Source organism: Monoraphidium neglectum (genome assembly GCF_000611645.1).
Source record: "Monoraphidium neglectum strain SAG 48.87 unplaced genomic scaffold scaffold00425, whole genome shotgun sequence".
In the NCBI taxonomy this organism is placed as follows: domain Eukaryota; kingdom Viridiplantae; phylum Chlorophyta; class Chlorophyceae; order Sphaeropleales; family Selenastraceae; genus Monoraphidium; species Monoraphidium neglectum.
This window is the reverse complement of record NW_014013203.1, coordinates 1,423-27,891: the sequence shown is the minus strand read 5'-3', so window position 1 is coordinate 27,891 and position 26,469 is coordinate 1,423. Positions and strand designations below refer to the sequence as shown.

The following is a 26,469-nucleotide window of genomic DNA, read 5'->3' as shown; positions in this document are numbered from 1 at the left end:
GGCTTGGACATTCAAATTGAAGGGGTCTGGGGGGGCGGGGATGCTAGGGAGGTTCGCAACCCACAGGGAATGGGGATTGTTCATAGGCTAAAATTGAGTAATCAGAGCTTTTGACGGAAGGTCTGGCTGAAAAATTTGTGTGAGAAGCAGGCATGCGTGTCCAGCGCATGGCTGAAGCGGCGGCATCTCAGCCTGAGCTGTATATGCACGCCGCCGTGCTGCGGCCGCGAGATGGACAGGTGTCTAGGCAATGGCGGGTTGTGAGGGCGCCTCGTGATGCAGCTGACCGAAGCCACCTCCTGTGGTGTTCACACACATCTAAACTGCAAGGGAGTGGTGACAAGATCTTCGAGATCAGCAGAGCCGCACCTGGCAGACTCGGCACCTCCATATATAGGCTTGAAATACAGACACAATGCGATCAGAAGCGTCGTGAATGGTGTATGCGCCTTCATGGCGCACGCGTGTCTGCGAGCGCGACGTATTATATGCTAAACTCTGTTGTATGGCGACATTTGTGGCGGCGTTTGCGAACTGTTGACGCTGAGAGCATCATGGTGTGTGCACCCCGCAACGATATTGAGCTGGCACAGTCGCACAAAGCAGATGCCATGTTGGTTGGCGATTCAAACGAGTTGATGACTTATGTCTGCCTCGCCAAAGCAAACCCACTGCCCCAGACTTAAACTCAGTTGCTGCTTTGCTGCTGGCGAGATGCTTACACACGCGGCGGGTGCGCGGGCACGGAAGCAGCGTTGGTTGCGAGCACGCACACGCTGGCATGGCGCATCGCCGGCATCGTTGCAGCCGGCGTGCTTCAGGCCAAAACCCTTCACAGAGTGGCCACGCACGAGGAAGCAGAAATTGGGGCAAAAAACGCCAGTAAGCCAGGCGACAGCATGGTTGAAGGCACCAAGGGATGCCCATCGTGGCAGGAAGAGCCAGGAAAAATCAGTGCCAAGCAAACTGCTGCATCAGCAGTAGCATCCCTGCTGCAGTCTGCTACCAGTGTGCACTTGAGCCAAGGGCCCAGAAAGGCTGCGCTGCAACTTGGCTGGCCGCGCGACAGCGGCGGCCGCCTGAGTGGGATAGGGGGGCGAGCGCCGCCGCGTGGCTGCCAGGGAGAAGCCAGTGCTTATGGGCGCTCCGGCGCTTCAATTCAGCACGCATCACTGCGCTGACTCGGACGGCCGGCACCGCCCACCGCCGCCCCATCGCGGCAGAAAATTAGGCGCGCAGCTGTGTAGTGGGGCAGGAGGAGCAGGCAGCAGGGTGGTGAGTTGGTATGTGCAGCCGAGCGGGCGCCACTGGAAGTCGTCCTACCAAGCATTTTCCTTGCGACAACATTTCGCGCCGCCCCCGCCGTGTGAATTCCCTCCAGCCACGGCCTATTATGAAGCCTGCAGCACGCCTGCCTTGGCCCATGCGGTGCAAGCATGGCTGTAGGGGCTCTTGTCCTAAGGCCTCTGCCTCTCCCGCACGGCCCCTGCAAGCATATTGATGGCCTCCGGTGTTGCCCCTGCCCCTCTCACCTTCCCGATGATGTGCAGGACCGTCACGGACAGGATGAACCCCAGGCTCATGACGATGACCCACACCTGAGGGGGGGGGGGGTGGTGGGTGGGGGGGGCGGGGTCAGCGTCCGGGAGGCAAGGGCACAGGCGCCGCAGCCAGGCGTGGCGCGGGCAGCAAGCGAGCTAGAGGGAGGTGCGGGGACCTCCAACGCTGGTCCAGTCGGACCAGGCGCCCTGGAAGAGCGGCTCAGGCCCGGGCCAGCGCTGGGCGGCTGGCGCGGCGCGCCCGAGGGGGCGGGGTCCGAGGGCGGTTGAGCGCACGGAGCGGGAAGCCGTGTCGCGCTCCGTCGGGTGCGGCGCGCACCGGCTGGATCTTGAGTCCAGGGGTGTCGTCCGTGTAGAAGTTGACGATGCTTTGGCCGACGCCGCGGCCGCTGGTGCCCGTCGAGCGGGCTGCAGAGCAGCGTCAGGACAGCAGCAGCGGCGCACGCTTTGAGCGGCAGTGGGCGGGCTAGCGGGCCTCAAGTTGATTGAAAGGCTTGGACTATTGCTCTTCACCGCAGCAATCCAAGAGGTTGTGGGGCCGCGAGGGAGCGATCCTAGAATGCCCACCTGGTCTGCGTTGGCGAAGGCCGGTGCCCGCGACCGTGCCTGTAGCCCCACGGCCGCCCCTGGTGACGGCCGTGCTGGTCTGACCCCCGCTCGCTGCCTTGGCCATGGCTGCTGCTGCGAGTTAGTTGCGAGTGACTTGACTTCTGTTTGGCCGCGAGCGTGTTATTCGCAAATGTATTTGTGCAATCATGATAATAACAACTAGGCGCACATTGCAACCCACACCGTGCGGCGATGTGCAGGCCGAAGGGCGTGCCACAGTCAGTGCTGGGAAGCTGGGCACCAGAGGCAGCAGGCAGGCACCAAAAGATGCGAGCCTTGGCGCAAGCCTGGGCGCATGTGCCGCGAAATGCATGGCCAAGAGCAGGCGCCATTGGGGTTTATACTGGTATGTAAAATGCGTGGCAGCAAACAACCGGGATCGCTCGCCAGCAGAGCACTGTTGAATGCCCCGACCCAACGGGTGAGACCCTTGACCCCTGGTGCAGTTGTGCAAAACGAGATATTCGAGCATACATATGCGCACATGAATCCTTGGGTGACTCCCCAACCCATCTGCAAAACAGTGCACATGTTTGCTGACACACCTCTCCCTAATATCCTGGAAAGCCAGGGTCACGCACCTTGCCAGGCTGGCCTCCAAGGAACAACTGCCTGCCTGATAGGTTTACCACATCCAGCGAAACATGTATTGTTTTAGGAACAGCAGATATAATCAAGGCTCCAGGTGTGCAACGTCAGTGAAGTTCCCATTGCATGTTGAGGAGGGGAAAGAGAGATAAAGCGGAATTGAGCGACAGCAGATTGCAGCTGGCTGGGGATCAAGCACAGTACATTCATGCCCTTGCAATTGTCTCATTCAAATGCAAGCCACCAAGGTGTGGGTGAGAAAACAAACAAGTTTGTGGGAAAATAGTAAGCAAGCATTCCTGGTTGCTGTTGAACTTGCCAGCTACATGAAATGCAGGGGTGCAATTGAATGTCAGCTGCTGGCCTGACGGACGGGCACATTTGCAGGGCGGAACTCCGCAAAGTCGCCCAACTGGAAGATGCACAAGCGTGTTAAAGTACAAGCAAGTGCCCAGGAAGCCCGAGGCAGGCCGGATTGAGGTGTGCAGGAGTGTTGCGACGGGGTTGTGCACCCTGTGAAGACCTGCGTGCAGAGTTGCTGGACCAGGGCGCATGCCGTGCACCTATTTCAAAATGCACTGTCGCGATCCTCTGACCTTCAAGCTCAGGCCAGCAAGCCGCCACTGCCAGCAGCTTGCCAGGATCGCTGATGTTTTGCACCAGCACACAAACATCAGGGGCTTGAGGTGCCGAGGTTTGACATGTCCTTGGCAAACAACTGTGTCTCCTGGGTGTCGTCGTTCGGGCTGTCGCCATCCGGGGAGGTGCCCTGGGTGCCATACGCGCCGGGTCCCTCATCATCAGTGTCCCAAACCAGGCTGGCGGTCGCCCTCGCCGCGCCGTTGTTGGAGACCGCCGAAGAAACGCCAGCGGCGTCTTTGGCGGTCGTGCCCGCGCCGTCGGTGCTGACGCTGGCCTGAGTGGCGGTCAAAAACAACGGGGTTATGTGACCATGCAGGCGCCTTGCGCCCAGCCGCGCCACGGCGTTCGTCTCAGGGGCGCTGCGGGCCGCAGGCAGGGGCCGCGCGCTGGCTGGGTTGCATACAAACGGCCCTGCGCACAATGGGTGGCGGTGTGTGGGGTGATTGTAGTTGTCAGAGATCCTGTCAATATGGTTGCTTTGTGCTGCCCAGCCTGGGGTGCAGCTGTTTTGTTTGTTGATTGCTCACTTGCGCTCACCAAGCTGCTGGCAGTGCTGCTTGCTTGTATGTGCCCACTGGAAGCCTGTCTTGCCAACTGCTCTGACGGCCTTCACAAGTAAGTGTCAACCGACGCATGCAATTGAAAGATCCCAACTCACCCGTGACAAGGAGCACCATGAGTATAGGGAGGGCAGAATGCATGGTGTGACTGTGTGAACTTGTAGCCAACTAGAACTTGCTTGGCCAAAGGCAGGTACTCAGGCGCGGCTTGGAGCCAAATTCAGGGATCAGCCGGATAGAAAATTTATCCACGCAATTTTTGCCGCCCGCTGGCTGAGGAATAGCGCAGACTGTGTGGGCCACGCGGGTACGTAGAGGGTCGGACTGGTCCGAGCGAGCTGCAGGTTACTTGAAGACTTGTTTTTTGATGTATTGCATGGTTTGATTTCTTGAACACGCGCACACGAGCTTCTTTCAGAGTGATGGGCACACTTCAGCAAAAAAAATGTGACGCCCTGGACAAAGAATGAATCCTCAGCTCACTCACTGAATAGAAGAGTTTGGAAGTTTGATATGTTACTTGTTTGCTGGTGATCAGGTTTGCTGCATAGACGTGCGTGGCTTGAGGGCTGGCAGAGCACTTCACTTGCGGGATATATCCTCCACTGCAGTTCCCTCCATGGACTGTACAGGACTGCTGGCGAGGCGTGCGTTTTTCAGCATGCTCACCTCCTGCCTGTGGATGTGGCATCACTGCTTGCTCTCAGTAATGAGCTGTCTTGCCCTTGTGCCAGTACGCTTTGTGCTGCTTTTGTTGCGGACAGGGCAAACTCAATGCGTGGTGCTCTGGAGAGCTAGTTTTTGACCGCTCTCTTCATGAATGCCGCACCCCTGCAACAATTGGGGTACGTAGAGCTGGCCCTTGCCAATCAATGATTTCACTGACGTGGGGCGAAGCTGCGTGACCCAGCATTTCGTAACAGCGTCCGCTGATGAGATGATGCTGAGGTGTGTTGATCACAAACTGTGCACCAGCGTTGAAGGCCGGTGTTCTTGATGCTTTCCCTTGTCATTGCGTTGGCCCCGATTGGGTTCCAGAGCACCAAACCTGTCGATGTCATCATAGAGATTGCTGGGCAGCTGCTTGCCCATGCAGGCAGGTGCAGTTGTCAGTCACTGCCCCCGTCAGGTTGCCCAACGGTGGGGGTGTAGGCTGGTGCAATCTGCATGATAAACCACCAGTTGTCAAGCGGTTGAGATGCTCGAGCTACACGGATAATTCTTTGAATTGTTGGGCAACGGCACGACCTGGCGCGGCCCCAGCAGGGCGGTCACGTGCGCCTGACTCATCAGCCGGCGGCTGTGTGAGACACCCTGGAGCCACCTGGCGTCCCAGCCAAGCATCTCTATGCGGACTTGCAAGTTCCACCATTCGCTCGCTGTCAGCGTTTATTGCATTGCTGCTATCGCTTTGAGGGCCTAGTGCCGGGGCATCCCAGCTCGGCATCAGTTGCCCGATCCGTTTGAAAAGAAAGGGGGCGTTCGCTTTTTGCGCAATTGACACGCGATCATCAACGATGCTCGCGTTGATCGTGCTGCTCTGTGGTGCGGCGGCCGCTGCCCGCCCGGAGGCGGCGTTGCGCGCAGTGATGCGCCCGTCAGCAGCCGAGACTACCGGCGTGGCGCAGGTTTGCTTTCTATATGTATAACGCGCACACTGCCTGGCACGACGCGGCGCCAGCGCACGTGCCTCATCGGATTTGCCGCCGGGCAGCGCTGCCCGATGTCATGCGCAAACCGCATGACTGCGGGAGCAGCGGCCGCAGGAGAGAGCAGCTGCCCTCGCGGTCTAGCTCGCCTCTGACACGCAACCCCGGTCCAGCAATAGTACCACCTTTGCTGCCACCCGCTCCCTGCGCAACGACCAGCACTGGCCTCTGCTGCCCGCCCCGAGCGGCCTCCGCCCTTTCATCGGGCCCGCCTCACCCCAACCCCCCACGCAGGCCGGGCCGGCGCTGCCGCCAGCCTGGGGTGGGTCTTATGAGATGATCTATGAGCTGGAGATGCCTTACTTCCTGCAGCTGCAGCCTGGCGGTTTCAGGTTGGTGGCGCTCACGCGCGCGCCGTGACTGCAAGACGAGCAGTTGTCGTTTCAGCGGCAGCGCGCTGAGCTGGAAGAAATGGGGGCGGCGGAACGGGCGCGGGCATGTGATGCTATCATGGGAATCTTTTCAGTGCGTATGGCAATGAAGCAGTGCAACTGGTCGATGCAGCTATGAAGTGCCCCCAAGAGCCCTTTGGTTCTTCCGATTGTGCCCAGGCGTCCTCTCGCAGTGACAGCCCAATCCGTTGCACACCCTCTACAGGAAATTCATCCCGTGCACGCCCACTCCGGCTCGCAATTCGCATGCCGACTCCCCCTTTGGCTCCCCTCCAAAAACAAAACCGCTCCTTAACAGGTACCGTATCCACGTGTGGATCGACGAGGCGGCCGAGTCGACGCGTGTCGACTACAACGATGGCCAGCAGCAGTCCCTGTTCATCAAGGCGAGTCGGGTCAAGCCATGAGCCTGCTCCACCCAAGCGGCGGCCGGCGGCCGGCTTGTTGCCGCTGAGGACAACGGCGTGACTCACACCTAAGCGAGGGTGACCTGCACCCATCCAGCCAAACTCGGGTATCCACGTAACCACACATGCGAGAGTGCTTGCCCGCGTGCGCGCACACACACACACACACACACACACACACATACACACACACACTCTCTCTCACTCGGGCATGCACACACACACACACACACATATTGCACTCCACATCTTTGCCTTTGGCAGACAAGACCCCAATGCTCGACTTCCATCGCTACAGGACAAAGAATACTCCATAGCTCCGCGCAAGTACAAGCCCTCCCACTGCCGCATATTCGACAATTCCGGCAAGGGCCCCGTCCGGCGCCTCCACGCGGCCGCAGCCGGCCCCAGCTCGGGGCCCCTGGCCGCCCCCGCGCTGCCGGACCTGTCCGCTGCCGGCTGGGTCAGCGCGGGGCCGTCCGTGGTTGCTGGCCGCGCGGCGACGCTGTGGCAGCGGAGGGACGTGAAAGGGCAGAAGGTCAGCAGCTACGCTTTCTACGTGGCGGCGGATGACGGGGCGCCGCTGAGGCTGCACGCGGTCGGGACGGACATCCTTGAGGGTTCGCATTACGACGAGTGAGCTTGCGTGACGCCATGAAGTGCTTTGACTGGAGAGGGTGTGCTGAGGCTCTCGGCTAGTGCGGGAACAAAGCTCGGCGCCGCAACAGAGAGCATGTTGCAGGATCTCTTGAGACCACAGCAGGGCTGCGCGGTGCAAAAACTCACATACACACACACACACACACACACACAAAATACTGAAATCACACTCATGCACGTGTGAGGGTGCACACATGTACACGCATTTGCAGCACCCATGTTGTCTGCGTTCGCACCACCGCACCCTGGCAAGGCGTCAGCCGCACCACCAAACACCTCGTTCAAAACCCCCACACGGCAGGTACTCTTTCACGTTCCACTCTTTCGCACGCGGCCCCATCCACCCCAAGATCTTCAGCGTCCCCTCCATCTGCAACGACACCGCCGACGATGACGCCTCCGCCAACACGGACAGCCAAAATGCCGAGGAGGCGGCGGCCGCCGCCCTGGTGCTCCCTGGCGCACTGCCCGACGCCGGTGCGTGGCGCTGCGACACACCACTCAAGGGCTGCCCCTGATTAACAGCCCGCTCGAATGCACGTATGTTCCCCCACCCACCTCTTCTTCCCCGATCGTCAAACGCTCATCAGCCAACCCACACCCACTTACACCGCCACGCACCCTGTCCCCCTCCCCAGACCGCGTGCACTACAGTGCCTTCGCCGCCGCATTTGGCCGCGCCCACGACACCGCCGCCCAGCTCGCCGCCCGCCTCGCCGCGTTCTCCGCGAGCAAGGCCAAGGTGCGCGGCCGTTGCGCGTCGCTGCGCCGAACCGCGCGTGTCATCTGCACACGCCACTCCAACCCTCCGGCAACCCTTGTTGCTCAGCTGATAAACTCACATCTGGGGGCCAAACACCCACATTATCCCGACAGCTGCATGCTGCCCAGAAGCTCTGATCCCAAGCGGTCGCAACACGCGGCTGACCCGCGACTGTGCGGCTGGCACCGGCAGGTTGCCACCCACAACGCAGGGGTCGCCGCCGGCGGCCCTGGGGCTCCCAAGCACACGCTGGCGCTGACCCACCTCGCTGACTACACCCCCGACGAGCTCGAGCGCTACGCCACTCCCAGGTTGCATGGGGTGCTGTGAGGGCGTGCTGGGCGTGCTGCGTTTACATGCATTCAAGCAAATGCGCACCTGGGGACGAGGGGATTGGGAGCCGCAGCTTCATCGGTGGTCTTGCAGCAACTGTCAGCGGTATGGAGGTGCAGGGAAGTCATGCAGCCCTTTGCATGCTCGCCCCCTGCTGCACCCACAAAGATGAACGTTGAAGCCATTACAAGTGCAGCCCACGAGCCACTCACCCCTGGCCCTCGCGTCGATGCGAACCTCTAGCAAAAGAAACTACACTCCTACCACTGCCATCGTTGTAGGAAGTGGAACAGGCGCCATGGCCGCATCAACCTGGACAGCCCTAGGAAGCCGGTTGGCAGCTTCAAGGCCACCATGACAAAGGAGCAGCTTCCCAGATTTTTTGACTGGAGGGGCACTCCTGCGGATGTGGCGGTCAAGGACCAGGCTCAGGTGGGTGATTGGTGTTCAGGCGTGTGTGTATGTGCATGTGTGTGCGCGCGTGTGTATGCGTGTGTATGTGTGCATGCAGCGTGTTGTGTGTGTGTGTTTGTGTGTGTGTGCGCGCGTGTGTGTGTGTGTGCATGCAGGTGTGCGTGTGCACGCACATGTGCGTGCACACGCACATGCATGCACGAGTTCATCTGTGAGTGAATGAGCGACTTATCGAGTAAGTAATTATCGTCAAAATCGGTGATGCAGCACACACAAGGGTGAGGGGCCGCCTGGGGCACTCAGCCAGCCTGTCACGCAGCCATCACTGCTGTGCCCCCGCCCCGACCACCCCTTCCCCTTGCAGTGCGGCAGCTGCTGGGCGTTCTCCGCTACAGGCAGCCTGGAGGGCGCGTGGTACACCCACACGGGGCAGTCGCGGTCCTTCAGCGAGCAGCAGCTCATCGACTGCGCCTGGGACGAGGTGCGGCGCCCCTGGGGGTGGGGGCGTGCGAGCAAACGCGGTGCCCCTGCCGTGGCTCTAGGTGCAAGGCCGCCGTCTCGGGGTTGTGGCGGCATTCGAACCTGCGCCAGGGGCCAAAGCTGAGGGCCACCAGCGCCCTGGTATCAGACATCCATGTACTGTTTGCAGTCAAACCGAGGCAAGCTCAAGCTATGAGCGCACACATTTTGAGTTGTTAAGCTAGAGCTGGATTTACTGCGCGCACGGATTCTACTAGCCTGGGTTGGCCCTGATAGATAGATAGATAAGTTACTCACACCATAGCATCACTGCCATCGGCCTCGCGCTCATCAGACCCTGGTCACCAACGGCCTGCACGCGGCGTTCCTCATACCCCCATACCCCAAGGGCTAACAATCCATCGCAACCCCACCCCTGCCCAAAGGGCGGCCACGGCTGCGACGGCGGGGACGTCCGCAGCGCGTTCGACTACGTCACCGCCGCCGGCGGCGCCGCTACCACCGCCGCGTACCCATACGCCGGGCTGGTCGGCCTCTGCAGGTGCGTGGGCAGCCCAGGGTCACGACAGAGGGGCTGGCCTTCTCGCACGCATGCGCAATACAACTAGATTGCTGCGATGTCAAACAAGCCAGGCGTGATTTGCACATGAGGCTGTGCCCGCTTGTGCGGTGGATGTCTGGGTATTGAGGGCGCTCAACCAGACCTGGCAAGTTGCCTGCGTCCCAGGGCCGTCGCATTATGGGCCGCAGCACTGCCGCGGCCCTGTTAATCGGGCCGCTTTGTGCCGCTGCAGCCTTGCCCTGCGCGCGTGGCATTGGCATCACCGGCCGCTGGTCCCCTCAAAAGGAATATGAACAACGGTGCACGGCTCGCAGGGACAACACAACAGCCAAGGAGGGCATATTCGACGGCTTCGTGCGCGGTGGGTCGGGTGTGAGTGCGTGGGGATCGGCGCCACGTTCGTTGTGGCGCTGTGGTCGTGCCATCCACACCCGCGTCGTTGCCCCGAAATTGCGATGAAGTATTGCCTGGGCGTGCGGCCGACAAGAAAACTGCTCTGTATGCATAATTAGCTTTGATTAGCTTTACCTGGACTTGTTGGCCGGCTCCGCGGGCTGGCTCACAGACTGACTGCGACCTGTTGTGAATGAAACCCTCGCATGAATCTCCAGTAGTCTCAAAGCTTCCAAAGTACTGTCCTGCCCATCATCAACCTCATATGACTCACCAGTTGACCAGGACGACGAGTCAGTCATGGAGGCTCTCATGCGTCACGGCCCCCTGGCAATCGGCATCGACGCTGACTACGACGTGAGCGGTCTGTCTTTCTCGGGATGTGGCTGCAGGGTTCTGGGTCATGCCTGGGACACCTGAAATCTTCATTCTTGGTGATATGGCAGGGGCCCAGCGAACAGCTTTTTATTCACGCGTGCACAGGCAGTGGTCCCTGTGAGCATGACCAGCATCACCATTAACCTCGGTGTCGGCATTCGCAACCCACCTGGCTCTGGATATCGGGCCCCCAGTTTGGCCTGTACAGCGAGGGGGTTTACTACGAGCACCGCTGCACCACGCGCCCCAGCCGCCTGAACCACGCGGTGGTGCTGGTGGGCTGGGGGGAGCGGGAGGGGGAGGGCTACTGGATCGTGCGCAACACATGGAGCTCACTCTGGTGGGTGCGCGCGCGTGGGGCGTGTGCGTGTGGTTTTGTGCTTAGTGTGTGTGTGTGGATGTGCGTGTGTGTGTTTTTGTGTTTGTGTGGACTGTGAGCTTCTTGTTTCAAATATGAAAGCATGTGAAAACGTTGATTGAATCTGTGTGATTGAGTAGGTAAGGGAAGGGATGTGCTTTGCGTGTGCCTCGGATTTTTTGGGGGGGGGCGGCGGGAGGGGCTTTGGTCAACGACCACCGCGGGGCGCCTCCTGACGTGCACCAGCGCTGCTGCCTTGCTACACAAGATTGCTTGTCGCACAGCTCATGCAAGGCGGGCTGCACTATGTTCCACCCACCAAATTGCTGGCTCATGCAGGGGCCAGGACGGATACATCCTGATGGCCAGGTGGGTTCGGCTCAATTCCGAATGGATCCCAATTGGGCTGGCTTGTTCACTTGGGACAAAACAGACCCACCAACGTGGCCAGCAGCACAGGAATTGGGGCGCGCCCGGGGGCAGCGCGCAACAGGAGGGGCATGTCTCAAAGACATGCAGCTCGCGCGATTATGCAACGATCATGGCATGCCCTTATGTGCGATTTATGGAGCCCCATGCACTGCCAAAGACTCACGCCCCTCCTCTTGTCTGCGCGCAGGGGCGGCAACGACTGCGGTGTGGCGAGCGACGCCGTGTTTGCCAAAGTAGCCGACAAGTTCGTTGTCCCCGGGGCCCAGGACAGCGCCATGGCGCTGGGCATCGCGCGCGGCAGGGCGCTGCAGGAGCAAGAGGAGAGAAGGGAGGAGGCGCGGAGGGCGCGGGCAGAAGGACCCGAGCGAAGCTGAGGGCGAGCATGGCTGGGCACACGCGCAGTCGCATGTCCAAGCGGTTGCTTGCAGATGGTTGGCTGGGGAGTGTGGCGGTCATACGGCTTGTATCGCCCACAAATTGCCACAGACTGCACTCCCTGACGGTCTGTGGAAAACAGGTAGTGGCACCCCTGGGTTTCAGGCACGCCAGGAGATTACACATGCACAGCAGACAAGTAAGGCACGCACACACACGCATATGCACGCTACCGGCAAGCGCCGTTCCCCGCGCGTGCCTTTTTTGCGTTGCATCACAATCTTGTTGTCAGGGGTTTGGGAGGTCGTCTGCTTAGGCATGGCGTACTTTTCAGGGGCTGCTAATGTTGGTGTAGGTAGACCAACCCTCCTCGCGCCAGCCTTTGTGTTGGTGTGATGAGTGTTGCAAAGGTGGATGCTTTCAAAGCATCCGCATCCGTCAGCTGGGTGTGGGTAATGCCAGAAGAGTTGTGGCAACTTGCACTGTGCTGGATGAGGGGAGCCGGCTGCATTTCGAGGGCAGCACAGCACGATGGGGGTATGGAGGGATGTGCAGCCGTGGAGTGCGCCAGCACGCTCTGGCAGCCGAAGCCCGTTTTGAAGACTTGACGGCGCCTGGGGTCTGAGACACAACCCTGGACACAACTAATTCGAGCAAATGATCAAACCACCAGAGAACCTCGGGCAAGGGCCGGCATCGATCACACTTTGGGATTTGCGATGTCAAAACAAACTGCGGGAGGGTATGTAAGCGCTGCAACTCCACTTTTCTGCAAACACGAGCATACTCGCGCGACTTACCAACCAAACATCTGTGCCTTTGTCGTCAGTCCCATCACGCCGCCCCGAGTCACAGGAATTCCACACAGGGAGCACCCACAAACATGTGTGCACCCGCCTCAGCCACGCTCCTGGCGCTCGTGCTGGCAGGTGTGCTCTTTCAAAAACGGCTGCACATACTGAAGCGAGTAAAAGGGGGCCTGCGCGGGCTTGCCCACTTCTCTGTGGGTGTTAGTGGCTGCCAAGCCAGAGTGTGTGGGGCGGGCACAGGAACTTCTTGGAAGTCTTCACAACCCCCTTCCTACCCAAACCTCCACCAGTGCTGACGGCCGCTTCGTCCATACCTCATCTCTTGCTTTCAAACGACGCAGGCGCTCTGGTCTGCGACTCTGCGGCGGCCGCCCGGCCCCTGCACCTCGGCTCCGACATCACACAGCAACCCGCTGCCACCCACGCTGCCGCTGCCAAGCTCGGCCACGTCGCCGCCTGGCGCCGCGCCCTCACCCAGGTCACCCACACTGGGGCGGCCCTCACCGCAGCCCAGGCCGCCACCAGCAGCGCCGGCGCGTTTGGCCGGGCCACCAGCGACGGGTATGGATCATCCGCGGTGGCTGGCAACGGCGCCATCAGCGCCACGGCGAGCCTGGACTGGGACTTTGACAAGAGCGGCGCAGCAGATGGCTCCGGCAGCGATGGCGGCTCGCAGCTGCTGGAGGGCGGCGGCGGCCAGGGCGGGGGCGATGAGGACATGACGACGCTGTTTGCCAAAGACATGGCCAACCTTGACAATGGCAGCAGGGGCAGCAGTGGCAGCAGAGGCGGCAGTCCCTGAATGACCGAGCGCAGAGGCGGGCAGGGCTGTCAAACATCTCCTTGATCCTCACACTGAACGTGCCCAGCCAGGTGCACACATTTGTTCATCCATGGTCATCCAACCATTGCCTTTTGCGTTTTTGCCCAGCAACCAAGCTTTTTCAGAAGAATGTGTGTGGAGGACAAAACTTATGCTTGCCTTGCCCTGCTGCACCTTTGCATCTGGCGAAGAAAGGCCCATACTGCACTTGTAATTTTACACCTTCACTTGGCATGTGAGAGCAGGGGACCCTCAAATTGCCGCCACAACGTAATCTCTCGTCACCAACATCGATGATTAGCGCCCAGCTTGCTCATGCACCATCCTGGGGTCCCGCGGCACAAGCAGCCGACTCAAATGGTGCATGCATGGCGTCAGTAAACCTCACTTCCAGGCTGCTTGCTGTTTGTTCTGCACCACGCATGTTTCTACGAATTGCCTGTTCTCCAGGGACCCGGCAGCCAGTGGTGGGATCTACCAGCGGTGACGCGGTGGGGTGGCCGGATGCGGCGTTGTCCCGGTCTGAGGTAGCAGAGTACAGCTGACTGCGGGCATTGGATCTGCAGTGGTTGCAGCGCCCAGACCCGTGTTTGGTGACACAGCGCCCGTGTTTGGACGGCGCAAGGCCTGCGGCGTCCGTGTCCTCAATCGCGGTGTGCGCACTGCAATTATGAGCCCTGGTCGATATCCCGTGGGCGGCTGGCAGGGTCATGACTGCAGCTGCGCGACTGCACGCGAATTCACGCCGCACAGAAATGGAGCATTGTGGGCACAGCGGACACTCATGGATGCTGCACAACTCGTGACCAGCACTGGAAGAGGGGGGGGCAGGGTGTGGGCCGAGCAGGGGTATGACCACACACAGGGGGCGGGAGCGCACGACTTCACCAAGCCCTGCAAGCACCCTGGATGATTTACCCAACCCTGGACGTTCAGCATAGCTTGCACGCAAAATGTTGGATTTGTAGAGATCTTTGCAGCTTGAGAGTGCGACCAGCTCAGCAAAGCAAGCGCCTGCAGGGCTCCCCAGCTGGGTGAGCTTCACACTGTAGGGTGCATTTGAGAGTGCGAAGCTCTTTTCGTCCTTGAAAAGGTGGCGGCGTATCTGATTATCAACATGCACAGGTTAGTGACACACATGTACCCCTTCGCGCAACAAATGCAAAGAAAGCGGGTGCTTCCGGCACCCTCACTCTTTGTGTGACCGCGTTTGAAATTTCCAATCGTTGCTCGCAAGGGAGAGATAAACGCCCCAGATTGTCGCAAAGTAAGCAATATCTCCCCCAGGAATCAAACAAGCAGTCCACAAAACCTCCAGTGATTTTGCAGCCGATCCACTTGATTGCAATCCTTGGCGACGTCACCCGGCCCAAGACGCCGCTTGCAGGCCGCACGGCAGAGCAGACCCAGACCAGAGGCATGCGCGCCTTTTCGTCAACAGCGCTCCTGGCACTCCTCCTGGCAGGTGCGTTTCAAGCGTAACTCAAGCTCGGTTGAGCGTACTGTAGTCGGGGGTCGCTGAGCTTGTGCAACCCACCAGGCCCAGTACGCAGCCATGAGCTTCACATCTTGCATGGCAAACCCCGCCCCTCCCGCCTCACTTCTTTGTTCCAACCAAATCAGGCGCCCTCCTCTGCGACTCAGCAGCCGCCAGCCGACCCCTGCGCCTCGGCGCCTCTGCAGGCCCGAAGGGTGCCGCGGCCATTGCGCCAGCGGCTGTGGCCGCCGGCGTCGCCGCCTGGCGCCGCGCCCTCACCCAGGTCACCCACACTGGGGCGGCCCTCACCGCAGCCCAGGCCGCCACCAGCAGCGCCGGCGCGTTTGGGCGGGCCACCAGCGCGGGATATGGATCCTCTGCGGTGGCTGGCAACGGCGCCGTCAGCGCCACAGCCAGCCTGGACTGGGACTTTGACAAGAGTGGCGATTACGAAGGCAGCCGTGGGGATGAGATGACGGCCCTCTTTGCTCAGGACATGGCCAAGCTGGTTGATAAAAGCGGCAGCGGCAGCAGCGGCGGCAGCGGCAGCAGCGGCGGCAGCGGCAGCAGCGGCGGCAGCGGCAGCAGCGGCGGCAACGGCAGCAGAGGCAGCAGCGGCAGCAGCGGCAGCGGTTGCGGCTGCAGCAGCAGCACCGGCAGCACACGCAACGGCGACGGCAACTCCTAAAGCACCACGCACAAAGCAAGCCACGCAACAAGCATGCCAACCGTTTGCCTACTCTCCTGTCGCGTGTACTGGAAACATTTGTGTCCTTGCATTTGGGGTCAACACATTCTGGTAGTGGTGAGTTTGAGCCAACAACACAATTTAAAGCTTTCACAATTGCGACCAAAAACTGGTCAATGTCCCCTTGCGTGACACCTTCGTTTGCACCGACACACAGCACAGATGCACACTCACTTGACCAAGCAGCAGCGCACACCTGTATGTTCTACATCCTGAACACTGGGCATTGTCCTGGCACGCATGTAACATGACCTTGATAGCAGCAGTGTTTACAGTACTGTCATGCATACTGTGATCAAGCAGGTCTGCTGCTAATGTGTTGTATTCCTCGTACAAGCAAGAAACTTCCAAGAACAGCTTGGGGGCAAAATCTCGGCTCACATCAGAACCAACACGAGCAAGCATCGGGCAGTTGCTTGGTCGAGAGCGCGGGAAGCACAGGCAGGCGGCACTGGCTGAGGCCTGAAAGTCCGCTTGCACGAGGGATGCGCACGTGACCGTATGGCTGTTTGCAAAACGTTGCACAAAGGTTTTATGCGGGAAGTGGCGCTGAGCGGGCTTGCGCCCTGCAACGCCGCCGAAGGATCGAGTTGGGGCCAAGGCCACGTATCACTGACACACAGGGGGTGTCCATGCGCCTGCGGCGGCCGCAGCTGCTCGTGCGGACAGGGCGCCAGCGGTCCGACCGAATGGTGGCGCACGCCAGAAACTCTTCAATGGATGCTGCTTGCTGCAGCTCGATTGATGCAGCAATGGAGGCGCCTGTTGCTGTGAATTTGGCCATGCGTCACTCAGCTTCTGTTGTGACCCTCACTAGCAGAGGCTGCACTGCGACACCAGCGGCGGGTGGCCGGGTTGCGAGTGGGTCATCGTCAGTGCACGATGACGTTGATAGGGTAGGACAGGATGCCGGTGGCGCCCAGGCGCTTGCAGATGGGGATGATGTCACGGGCCTGGGGGGGGGGGGAAGGGTGGGCAAAGGGGTCGATTTGTGGTGGGGGTCGGTCATGAGAATGGAAAAGGCAGGGCAGGTTGCTTGAATGCCCATGCGGTGAGGCGTGCTGGGGGTGAGGGGTGAGGGTTCACGGCTGTTGATGGAAGGGGGGCGACGGCTGCTGCGGGGCCCTGGCGAGGGCGGGCGCGCCAAAGGCGACATTTGATGAGTGATGGGTATGGTGCAGTGATGCATGCAGCTCACAGGGCAGCGCGGAGCGGCGCGCAGGGCGGCGCGGGTGATGCGCGGCCTCGGCGGCCGCGCGTCTAGGGCCCACAATGAGTGGCCGTGGGCGGGCGCCTGGGTGGCGCACAGCACGGTGCGATCGCCGCGCGCGCCTTCCCACAACACCTTCAAGATGGCAACGGTGGCATCAAATTTTTGCACCATACGGCGATCGTGATACCACATCAATAGGAAGCTGTGAGTGTGTGTCATGCGTTGCACCGCTGCAGCCGCGCGCACCTGCCTCTCCCCGAGGACGACCTCGATGGCTACGTAATCAGAGTCGACAAGCTGGCTGACGGTGGGGGACCGCTCGGAAGGCAGGCAGGCAGACACCTGTGACAGCAGTAGGCAGGGTGCAAGTGACGGGTGCAGTACATGAGCACGGGTGTTAGGGCATGCGTGCGTACACGTGTGCGCGTGCATGTGCGTGTTTGACGAGAGAGTTGTAAAGTTTGAAAGAGCGCCAAGCCCACAAACGCAGCCCAAACGCCCCATTACCAAATCTCGCAAGACGGTTGCATTTCACCCCTTCTCAAATGCTGTTAGGACACATCGTCGTTGAACCCAGCCCCTTCCTTCGCACCCGGTCCCCCATCGGACCCCCTTTCCGCACCTCCTCCAGGCTGCTGCGCGGCAGGTTCATCTTCAGCCCCACCTGCGCAGGGATTGCGACAGTCACAAGCCTCCGGTCAGGTGCATGACCACGCGGGTGACGGACGGGTGCTCCGTTCAAATGGACAATCCAATCCAGGGCAGCCATGCCTGGCCGCGTACAGCTACCCTGTCACGCGATCAGAAACCACGCAGGGCTTTTGCGGCCGCTGCTTGGGACCTGCTCGGCGCTGCGGGAGCGCCCAACGGCATCCAATCCGGCATCGACAGCGCTGTTGACGTCAGCGGCGCCGCCGCCGGCCGCACCTTGTTGCGGCCCTCGATGGCGCCCAGCAGCAGCAGCGCGACGTCCTCGATTTTGGAGCGCTTCGCGGGGTCGGCCCAGGCCGCCCTGTTGGCCACCAGCCGGGTGGTGGACGCCAGGATCGTCGCCACGACCTGGGGGCGGTTGGGCGGCGATTGGTGGCAGTTAGATGGCAGTTGTATTGGGGCCGGTAGGGCGGCAATGTGGCGGTGGCTGGGCGGCGGGTTGGTGGCATGCCGATTGGCGTTGAGGTGGCAGCTGAATGGTGGTTGATCGGCGGTTGAGATGACCCTGTGGCCGCGACTCGGCGCACGGCCACTGTTGTGGTTGCTGGGTCTGAGGCACCAGACCGCCCCTGTGTGTACCAGTGAGCTCAAGTGACTCCCTCAAACGCAGGAGTGAACCCGAAGCCCAGCGGGCCCTGGGGCCCCGGCCCTGACCCCTAGACCCGCGCCCCCAGACCCTCCCCCCACACCCTGAGGTTGTTGGCCTTGAGGGAGGAGCCCGTCTCGGTGATGTCCACGATGCCGCCCACTCCAGGCAGGCTGGCCTTGACCTCGGTGGCACCCCAGCTGTACTCCACCTGGCGGGGCCAGATAGAACATGAAACCGTATGCTGACAAGCAGTGGGAGGTTGCATGTGCAGGAATGCACCCATGATGTGAAAATCAGGATGCAGATTTCGTGGGACCAAGGGCTGGGCTTTGAAATGTCACAGGCCAGGGCCCTGGCAGTGAAGGCAAGCGCTGCACGTACACGCGCGTGGGGAGTGCCGAGCTCAGCCGAGGGAGGGAGGGCGGTGCCCTCGTGCACCTTTTTCACGGCTATGTTCCGATCAGCAAAGAACCTGTGGCGAGGGGCGATCAGGGTCGAGGCCAGCGGGAAAGGGGGAAGACAGATGTGAGTGGCAGGTGTAAGCATGATGGAACGGGACAAGATAAACGCCGCTCATTGGAATGGAGGGGATGACACGTCACTGAATACGCTGCCTCCAAAACCCGGTCAAACCCCAGTCAAACCCCGGTCAAACCCCGGTCAAACGCACTTCTTGGTGGTGTTGACCAGCTCGGAGGCCACGATGGTGCCGGCCAGGTCCTCTGGCCCCTGGACCCTGCTGTCCTCCGGGACGGCCAGCACCCAGCGCGCCGGGTTGGAGGTGGCCTTGGAGTAGGGCAGCTCGCAGACCTGGGGGCGCGTGAATCCGTGTTTGTGTGTGAGTGCGCGTGGCTCAACACACATACACACCCACAGAGAAAGACAGAGAACACCACCCCCACGCATGGGCAAACCCCACGCGCGCGCAAGCATGCTCTGCGTGACATCACTTGCGCACGTACGTGCATGTGTGCGTCTGTACATGGCTGGTTTTGCTTAAAAGCTGGCCACGCCTCTGCCTACATCCACACTGAGAGGCCCCCTCCAGCATTTGCTCTCCTCAACCTCGTGGCCCTCTGCTTAAAAATTGACCCCCATGTCTTACGCACACCTCACCGCAAAAGCATCCCTCCCCACATGCACACGTTTGCACGTGCGCATCAACACGCACACACAATGCACACGCAAACGCACACACACACACACACACACACACACGCACTTTGCGGTGCGTGGCCCCCGGGGACCGTCACCCAAAGAATGCATGCACATATGTGCCCACCCTCAGTGCACCTCGACCACATCTGCGCCTCACCTCGACCACATCAGCGCCGTTCTCCACCACCCAGTCGTAGCCGCAGATGCCGGCGTCAAGCACTCCGTCCTCCACGTAGCGGCTGCGGGTGGTTTGCAGGCGTGGGTGCGGCCGCGGGCGGTGCGCGCATTATCGAGAGCAGCGTGCGTGCGTGGTTGCAGCGCGCGTGCGCAGAGGCGCAGCACTCTCGAGGTCGCACAATAACCGCTGCACAATCACAGGTTCACCCAATGGCCCCAGGACGCCCGGCCCTTATCCCCCTGACAACCCGACCCTTCGACTGCCACAGAGCGGCAGCTGGGCGTGCACCCAGCTGCCGCACCCCTGAAGACGACAACCTTCTCCCCTCAAACCACTCCGCCGTATTCCCCGCCCTCCCCTGCTTGATTGTCGACGTGAACCACCCCGTCCTCTCTGGTAATTCCCTCGAAGATTTCGGATTCAAACGTACCTGATCTCTTGGCTCCTGAACAGCACCATCTGCAGCTCCTCGTCGTCGATGCGGGGGAAGTACCCGCGCTCAGATATCTTCAGCTCAAAGCCTGTTTGGATGACGTAGTTGGGGACCCGCAAAGTGAGTCGATGTTGGGCCTGGTGCGGCGGCACGCGGCATCCTTTTGTGTGTGCGTGAGCCTTGGCCGGCGGCTGCGCGCAGCAAGATCCCCGATCGCCCCGAGTCGCGAGATTCAAACCACCAGGCACGGGACTCGCTGCTAACCGCACCTGCGCGCTGAAACAGATTTTCAGTGCTCTTCTGGAGGCTGCCCTTCGGGAAACCAAACCGCACGAGCCGGCCGGCCGCGGCGGCGGCAGCGGCGTCCCCATTTGCTTCGCTGGCGGCGGGCGCCGCGCCCGCCGGCGCGTCGAGGGCGGGCGCAGCCGCCCGGACGCGCGAGGCCGGGCGCTTGGGCGCCTCGCAGCGCGGCGCGCAGGCGGGCCTGCGGCTGCGTTTCAGGGGGAGAAAGGGATCGAGATAACTTGGCAGGGATAGATTGTGATCGCGCCGTGTGCGCGATCATGCACTCCGGCGTCGCCTCCAGCGGCGTGCGCACGGTCAGCCTGAGCCGCCGGCTGCCGTCGCGGCAACGGCGCCAATGGTGCGAGCGGGCTGTCGCTGAGGCGTGCCTTGAGCGTACCTGAAGCCGATGGGGCGTCCCATGACGCGTTGAGAGAGCATCCTGACCAAAAAGTTGGCGAGGACGTCGGCGAAATCCAAAAAGATCTCCGGCAGCAGCCCGAGAGATATGAACGCGGAGATTCGAATGCATGAACAAACGAAGCGCAAGCTTATTATATCGGTGTACAAGGATGGCAGCGCGGACGATAAGCGCCACCTGTCGGCCCCCTTCTCACCCAGATCAGGGTGCTAGTGTGGTGAGGGTGTAGCCTTGCCACTGCGTCAGGCAGTCCTGATCGGCACGGCGCACCCGCCAAGAACGCAGCACGCAGCCGAACCATCACCCAGCCAATCGGCTCTTCACACGCGCGGCCCCGTGTCGTCCCCCGAATCCCCGCCTGAGCTCCCTATGCTACACGCGGCTTGCCGAGGGCCCAAATCAGAAGATACAATTACAAGCCGGCCGCCGTCAGCCGCCAACGCGCTCCAAAAACGCCACCGTCTCAACGTGCTCGGTCTGAGGAAACAGGTCCACCGGCACCACAGACCGCAGCGCGTACGCCCCCGCCAGCCGCGCAACGTCCCGCGCCTGCGTCGCCGCGTTGCACGACACGTACACCACGCGCGCGGCGCCGGAGCGCCGCAGGAACTCCACGACCGGCCGGCCCATGCCGGCGCGCGCGGGGTCGACAACCACCACCCCAACGCCGCCGCCGCGGCCTCCCAACCCGAGCGCGCCCTCCTCCTCGACCAAGCGATCCAAGTCCCCGCACACGAACCGGGCGCCGCCGCCGCCGTTTGCCTCGGCATTGCTCCTCGCGTCGGCGATCGCCTCCGAATTGACATCTGCGCCGACCACACGCACGCCGGGGCCAAGGCGCCGGGCCAGCGATAGCGCGATCGTGCCCGTCCCTGTGTACAGATCCAGCACGACGGACCCGGCGGGCAGCTGCCCCATAGCTTCCGCGACCGCGTCCGCGACCAGATCATACAGCACCTCCGCCATTCGGCCGTTGGTCTGGAAAAACGAGTGGGGGCCGACCGAGAAGCGCAGGCCGCCCAGCCGCTGCTCGAGCGTGGGCGCCCCAAGCAACACCTCGCTGCGCGCGACGCGCAGCGCCCGCGCACCGCCCCTCGCGTCGGCGGCACCGCCCCCGCCGCCGTCGCCCTCGTCGTCGCTGCCGCCGTCGCCGCCGGCGCGCGGCTGCGGCTCCCGCCGCCGCTGCTGCTGCTGCTGCTGCCGCCCACGCCCGCCGCCGCGCGGCCGCCGCCCGCCCCTGCTGTCGCTGGCTTTACTGCCGCTGCTGCCGCCGCCGCCGCCTGGCGCCGCTGCTGCAACGCTGTGCACCACCGACACCACCTCAGGCACGCTCGCCCGTATTGCCTCCGCCATCGGGCGGACGTCACCCGACGGGCACTCGCTAGTGACGATCACCACCTGCAGCTGCACGCCGGCGGGGCTCCCACGGCCACTGCCGGGCCTGGGGTCGGCCGCCTGTTCCGCCTCACCAGCGCCGCCGCCGCCGCCGTCCTCGCCGGCGCTGCGGATGATGAGGTGCCGAAGCACGCCGCGGCCAGACGGCGCGTCGTGCGGCTCCAGCCCCAGCGCCGCCGCCGCGGCCCGCGCGGCCGCGAGCGCGCGGTTGCCCGCGGCGCCCTGCAGCAGGCACTCCCCTATTGGAACGACCACATCGCTCGTCCCCTGCTTCAGAAACCCGAGGCCCAGGCCCCGCGCCGCCGCGTCCGCGGCGGCGGCCGCCGCCAGCCTCGCGCCGCCGCCGTCGCCGCCGCCGTTTTCGGGCAGGCCGGACCAGGTCTTGGCGCCAAACGCAAACTGCAGCTTGTTGCGGTACCCCAGCCGCCGCCCCGGCGGCGCGCCGGCGGCGGGCGCGACAATCCGGTCCAGATCCTCCCGCGGTACACCGCCCACGCGCGTGAGCAGCTGCGCGACTGTGTTCCGTTTCTCCTCCAGCTGCGCGTCGTACTGCAGTGCCTGCAGCGGGCAGCCGCCGCAGGCCGCGTGGTGCGGGCACGGCGGCGGCGCGGCGCGCGCGTGCGGCGCGAGCGTCTCGAGGCGCTCGGCCTCGCCGTAGCGGTCCCTAATTAAAGTCACGCGTGCGCGCAGGTGCTCGCCGGGCAGCGCGCGGGGCACCATGAGGACGAAGCCGCCGGGGGCCAGGCAGATGCCACGCGCGCCGCCGCCGAGGCGCTCGCAGGTCAGCTCGAGCTCGTCCCCGACCGCCGGCCTGCCGCCCTCGGCGCGCGGCGCGCGCGGGGCGCTGGTGTCGGGATTGGCGGAGGGGGTCGGCCCAGCGTACGCGGCCGCAACGGACCCGGGCGCGCGGACATGAGCCCGCGGGCGGCAGCCGGGAGTGGTGCGTGCGGTCATGGGCGCGATTGCGGCAGCGGCGTCGGCGCGGCGCAGGCGGCCGGCGAGGGCGGCCAGGCGGCCGGCGCGGGTCGGGTCGGCGGCGGGCAGCCGGTGAGGCGCAGCGAGGCCATGCGGCTGCATCCTTTAGGCCTGCGAGCGGGGCCACGTCACCATCGGCATTGTCAGAGGTTTGCATGAGGAGAGCTGCGCTGGAGAGCAGGGCTGCATGACCAGGGTGCATGAGCGGCGATGTGCGGGGGCGGTGCTCGGCGGTCAGCGCGTTGGAAAAAGCGCAGCCGCAGCGGCCCGCCTCCCGTCGATATTGGCACCCAACGGAAAGCGAGGCTATTGTGGAAGCCGGGCCTTCTTAAAGATGCCTTGTGTGAAGGGGTGGCTGTCAAAGTCCCGGCGCAGTCCAGAGAGCGAAGTACTGTGCAGTAGCGCAGTCGTCTGGCGGCGGCCAGCTGCGACTGGGAAACACCAGGGAATGCAGCATGCAGCATGCACAGCCACTGCGCGGGCCAGGTGGACTTATATGATTTTCCGCCTACCAATGGGGCTACGGCAGCATTCCAGCGGTGGCCTCAGGCTGGACTTCACTGCCGCCAGATCAGCATGAACGCTTGTAGTCCACACACGGTAAGCAAGGCGTCAGCGTCGACAGTAATGAGACAAATACTGAATAGTAAAGGTGAAAAGCGCTGTGCTGGTAGCTTGCAGTCAGCCAGTCACTCCATCCAGGTCACACAGCCACCGATATCGGGCAAAGGCCTCTAACAACAGATGGTGTTTGAACAAGCGCAGGAAAACAACACGGTGCAAGTTTGAGCGAGTTGAAAGAATCACAGATCACTAGAAAACAAGTGCAGCAGTCTACAGCAGCACAGCACATCCGCGATGCCTTGGACAAGGTTGCCGACATTCTTTCCAAACTTTTCTCTGCGCATGCTGCCGCTCAGCAAAGAGCAGTTGCAGCAGGTGCGGGACACGGGGTGGCTGCGCGAGGTCGTCTTCAAGACGGAGCCGCGCGTGAACAAGGTGCGCTGCTGCTGTCATTGCTGCCGCACTACCCTGCCCTACCCCGCCAATGACCCCGTGGCATCCCATCTCTAGGCACTCTTGTCGGAGGTAGAGGGGCAGGGGCAGGGGCATGAGCATCCGCAGCCGGCCGCGGCGCAGGAGCGCCCCTGGAGCCGTGTCATGAGCCCACGCACCCGAACCGTCTGTTCCCTCCCAGATGGAGATAGCGGCGCTGCTGCGGAGTATGTACAACATAGAAGCGGACAGCATCAACACCATCAATTACGAGGTGCGGCCGCGGGGAGGGCGGCGCCTGCTCTTTCGGGATTTGCCAGCAAGTGCGAGTTGTGCCTCTCCCAAAAAGAGGTGCCCCTCGGCGCCCCTTTCGGCGGCCTCAGCAGCCGCGGCTGCGCGTCGTCCACAGGGACAGACTCCCTTCTTGGCTTCAAATCACTGGATCCGTGCAGCCGCCCGCCTGGCCCTCGCGGTTGCACGCCCCCGGCCGAAGCACCGCGCAAATGACCTACTCTCCCCTCCCCCTCACCGCCACTCGCGTCGCCGGCAGGGCAAGAAGAAGCGGATTTTTGACCCCAAGGGCCGCCCCAAGTGGTACCGACAGACCGACTGGAAAAAGGTCTACGTGACGGTCAAACCGCCAAAGCAGGCCGCCAAAGCGGCGGACGCGGCGCAGCGCAACGCGGTTGCAGCTTTCGAGCGGGAGCGCTTGAAAAGCGTTGAGTCTGGCGTGGGGCGCCAGCGCTACGAGCTGCTCCCGCTGGCGGTGCGGCACGCGCTCATGGAGCGGCGGGACGCGGCGCGGGGCGAGCAGGGGGCGGCGCGGGGAGAGCAGGGGACGGCAGCCGCGGCGGGAAGGGGGGAACGCGGGCGAGGGGAGCGGGGGGCCGCCGCCGCGCGCGGCGGGCCAGCGGGCAAGCGGCAGAGGGGCCGGCGGCTTGGGTTTGTGCAGCGGCAAGATGGCCAGGGGGTGCCGGAGACGCGGGACACGTGATGATGTGGGTGACCTGAGTAATACAATATTCAGCGGCAGGCATGAGACGCGGAGGCACACAATGTTGCCTGTCAAGCCAGCCAAGCTCACACGCAAAACTTCCTGGGACTGGCAGACGATGGACGCGTGAGCGGTGTCTACCGGGGGGAGGGGGGGCGGCGGGTGCCGCAGAGCGCTGAACAGCTGCATGTGGTTGACCTGGGCTGGTCAGATGCACACGCGCAGAGGCCACCGCCAACAAATTGTGACTAAGCGGCGCCGCGCCAGCCGTACACAGGGCCATCCTGTTTTCAGGCGGCGGCGAGAGGGGGAGGGCACTTGGCTGATCAAGAAGGGTACAGTTGATCGATCGCCCCTCGTTGCAGGTGCCATGAACAGCATGCAACATGCACAGGTCAATGCTTTCTCTGGATCGCAGGGGTCGTGCCTGCTGGCAGCTGGCCCGGGCTTGTTGCCAGCAGCGATGAGATCGGTGGATGTCACTGCTGCTATGTGGTCCAGGGGTACCAGGTCGGTGCCCAACGCAGACGGGGCCCTCCGGCGTGGCATGAAATGGGGGCTCTCACTCTTGGTCCAACCGCTCTCGCCACGGCGGCAGTCCTGGTCGGACAGCAGCAATCGATGTGCGTGTGATGCTTGTCAACCATATCCTACTCCATGAAATGCGTCAAAGATTGATTGCGGACGCTCCGTGGGTCCGCCGTCCATCTGCGCACCGGTGGGACTGCCGTGATGCGTCAGCTGTGCTTCATGCCAGAGGAACGCTTTGCTCCGCCTAGGCGGAGGGTGAGCGTCAGTGCGTGCCTGCGTGCGCCACACATGCTCTCATACCATCCCGCTTGTTTTCCTTCGTGCCTAGTCCATCACGGGGGAAGCGGCACCTGGCCCGCTTGATCTGGGCACGCCTCACCAACACACGGGACACATTGCGAAACACTTTCAAGTTGCATCTTATTTCACCTCCCGCGTCATTACACCCCATTTTAAGATACGAGCAGCTCCGGCCTCAAGTGGGCAGTCCATCCTGTCCTACCTTCCACGTCTGCGGCCTCCCGTCCCGGGGACGCCCGTGAAACATCCAGTGTTTAAGACCCTCGGGCATGGGTGCCCGCGCACCGTGAGGCCCACCTCCGCCCGCCTTGGTGAACGGTGTTCTTTCGCGCGATCAGCGGACGGCAACAAGTGAGGCGAGCGCTATGGAAGTCCTGGATGACCGCCACGACGACCGCCACGACGTGGCGAGCGACCGCGACAGGCCGGCCATGCCGGGTGGTGCGCCCGGCGCCAGACCAGCGGCCGGGGGGCCGCAGGGCAACACTGTGAAGCAGACCCGGGCGGCCGCCACGGCAGCAATGAGCAACATCAAGGCCGCGGCTGCTGCCATCAAGGCGGCGCCCGGCGTCGGGGAGCGCGTCGCCCGGGCTGGGCCGCTGCAGGTCGAGGCGCCGCTGCAGCTCCTCTCAGAGGCGGCGCAGCAGCTGGGCGCCAGCCCTCGCCAGCAGCAGCAGCAGCAGCAGCAGCAGCAGCAGCAGCAGCAGCAGCAGCAACAGGCACCAGAGGAGCATCTTTTGGAGGAACAGCAGCATTACCAGCACCAGCACCAGCAGCAGCAGCAGCAGCGCCCACCGCCTCCCCAGAACCCGCTCCGCGCAC

General features: G+C 62.6%; 8 protein-coding genes across 8 annotated transcripts; 5 read left to right on the top strand and 3 right to left on the bottom strand.

The window, feature by feature from the left end:
* Positions 1 to 1,227: 1,227 nt before the first annotated feature.
* Positions 1,228 to 2,232, bottom strand: MNEG_3392 (Protein transport protein Sec61 subunit beta; the record flags this gene model as incomplete). Its single annotated transcript, XM_014048138.1, has 4 exons — positions 1,228 to 1,239; positions 1,533 to 1,598; positions 1,879 to 1,967; positions 2,127 to 2,232. The coding sequence occupies 4 exons, from the start codon at positions 2,230 to 2,232 to the stop codon at positions 1,228 to 1,230; spliced, it is 273 nt and encodes a 90-aa protein (XP_013903592.1).
* A 3,711-nt stretch (positions 2,233 to 5,943) lies between these two features.
* MNEG_3391 (hypothetical protein) lies at positions 5,944 to 11,613 on the top strand (the record flags this gene model as incomplete). The annotated part of the gene is made up of 14 exons (XM_014048137.1): positions 5,944 to 5,999; positions 6,358 to 6,449; positions 6,868 to 7,102; positions 7,428 to 7,603; positions 7,765 to 7,868; positions 8,082 to 8,200; positions 8,504 to 8,654; positions 9,001 to 9,117; positions 9,542 to 9,657; positions 9,993 to 10,039; positions 10,349 to 10,428; positions 10,644 to 10,789; positions 11,147 to 11,176; positions 11,427 to 11,613. The coding sequence occupies 14 exons, from the start codon at positions 5,944 to 5,946 to the stop codon at positions 11,611 to 11,613; spliced, it is 1,656 nt and encodes a 551-aa protein (XP_013903591.1).
* Positions 11,614 to 12,497: 884 nt separating this feature from the next.
* On the top strand, positions 12,498 to 13,225 carry MNEG_3390 (hypothetical protein; the record flags this gene model as incomplete). The annotated part of the gene is made up of 2 exons (XM_014048136.1): positions 12,498 to 12,543; positions 12,765 to 13,225. The coding sequence occupies 2 exons, from the start codon at positions 12,498 to 12,500 to the stop codon at positions 13,223 to 13,225; spliced, it is 507 nt and encodes a 168-aa protein (XP_013903590.1).
* Positions 13,226 to 14,665: 1,440 nt separating this feature from the next.
* MNEG_3389 (hypothetical protein) lies at positions 14,666 to 15,411 on the top strand (the record flags this gene model as incomplete). The annotated part of the gene is made up of 2 exons (XM_014048135.1): positions 14,666 to 14,711; positions 14,870 to 15,411. 2 exons carry the CDS (start codon positions 14,666 to 14,668, stop codon positions 15,409 to 15,411), a joined length of 588 nt encoding a protein of 195 aa, XP_013903589.1.
* Positions 15,412 to 16,343: 932 nt separating this feature from the next.
* Positions 16,344 to 20,458, bottom strand: MNEG_3388 (ATP phosphoribosyltransferase; the record flags this gene model as incomplete). Its single annotated transcript, XM_014048134.1, has 12 exons — positions 16,344 to 16,424; positions 16,670 to 16,765; positions 16,931 to 17,026; positions 17,307 to 17,348; positions 17,612 to 17,743; positions 18,085 to 18,192; positions 18,423 to 18,456; positions 18,655 to 18,794; positions 19,300 to 19,381; positions 19,751 to 19,841; positions 20,023 to 20,237; positions 20,436 to 20,458. 12 exons carry the CDS (start codon positions 20,456 to 20,458, stop codon positions 16,344 to 16,346), a joined length of 1,140 nt encoding a protein of 379 aa, XP_013903588.1.
* Positions 20,459 to 20,885: 427 nt separating this feature from the next.
* Positions 20,886 to 22,928, bottom strand: MNEG_3387 (hypothetical protein; the record flags this gene model as incomplete). Its single annotated transcript, XM_014048133.1, has 1 exon — positions 20,886 to 22,928. The coding sequence occupies one exon, from the start codon at positions 22,926 to 22,928 to the stop codon at positions 20,886 to 20,888; it is 2,043 nt and encodes a 680-aa protein (XP_013903587.1).
* Positions 22,929 to 23,732: 804 nt separating this feature from the next.
* Positions 23,733 to 24,816, top strand: MNEG_3386 (ribosomal protein L23; the record flags this gene model as incomplete). Its single annotated transcript, XM_014048132.1, has 3 exons — positions 23,733 to 23,825; positions 24,025 to 24,096; positions 24,373 to 24,816. The coding sequence occupies 3 exons, from the start codon at positions 23,733 to 23,735 to the stop codon at positions 24,814 to 24,816; spliced, it is 609 nt and encodes a 202-aa protein (XP_013903586.1).
* A 1,196-nt stretch (positions 24,817 to 26,012) lies between these two features.
* On the top strand, positions 26,013 to 26,252 carry MNEG_3385 (hypothetical protein; the record flags this gene model as incomplete). The annotated part of the gene is made up of 1 exon (XM_014048131.1): positions 26,013 to 26,252. A coding segment is annotated over one exon (240 nt), but the record flags the coding sequence as incomplete, so codon positions are not given.
* Between the last annotated feature and the right edge of the window lie 217 nt (positions 26,253 to 26,469).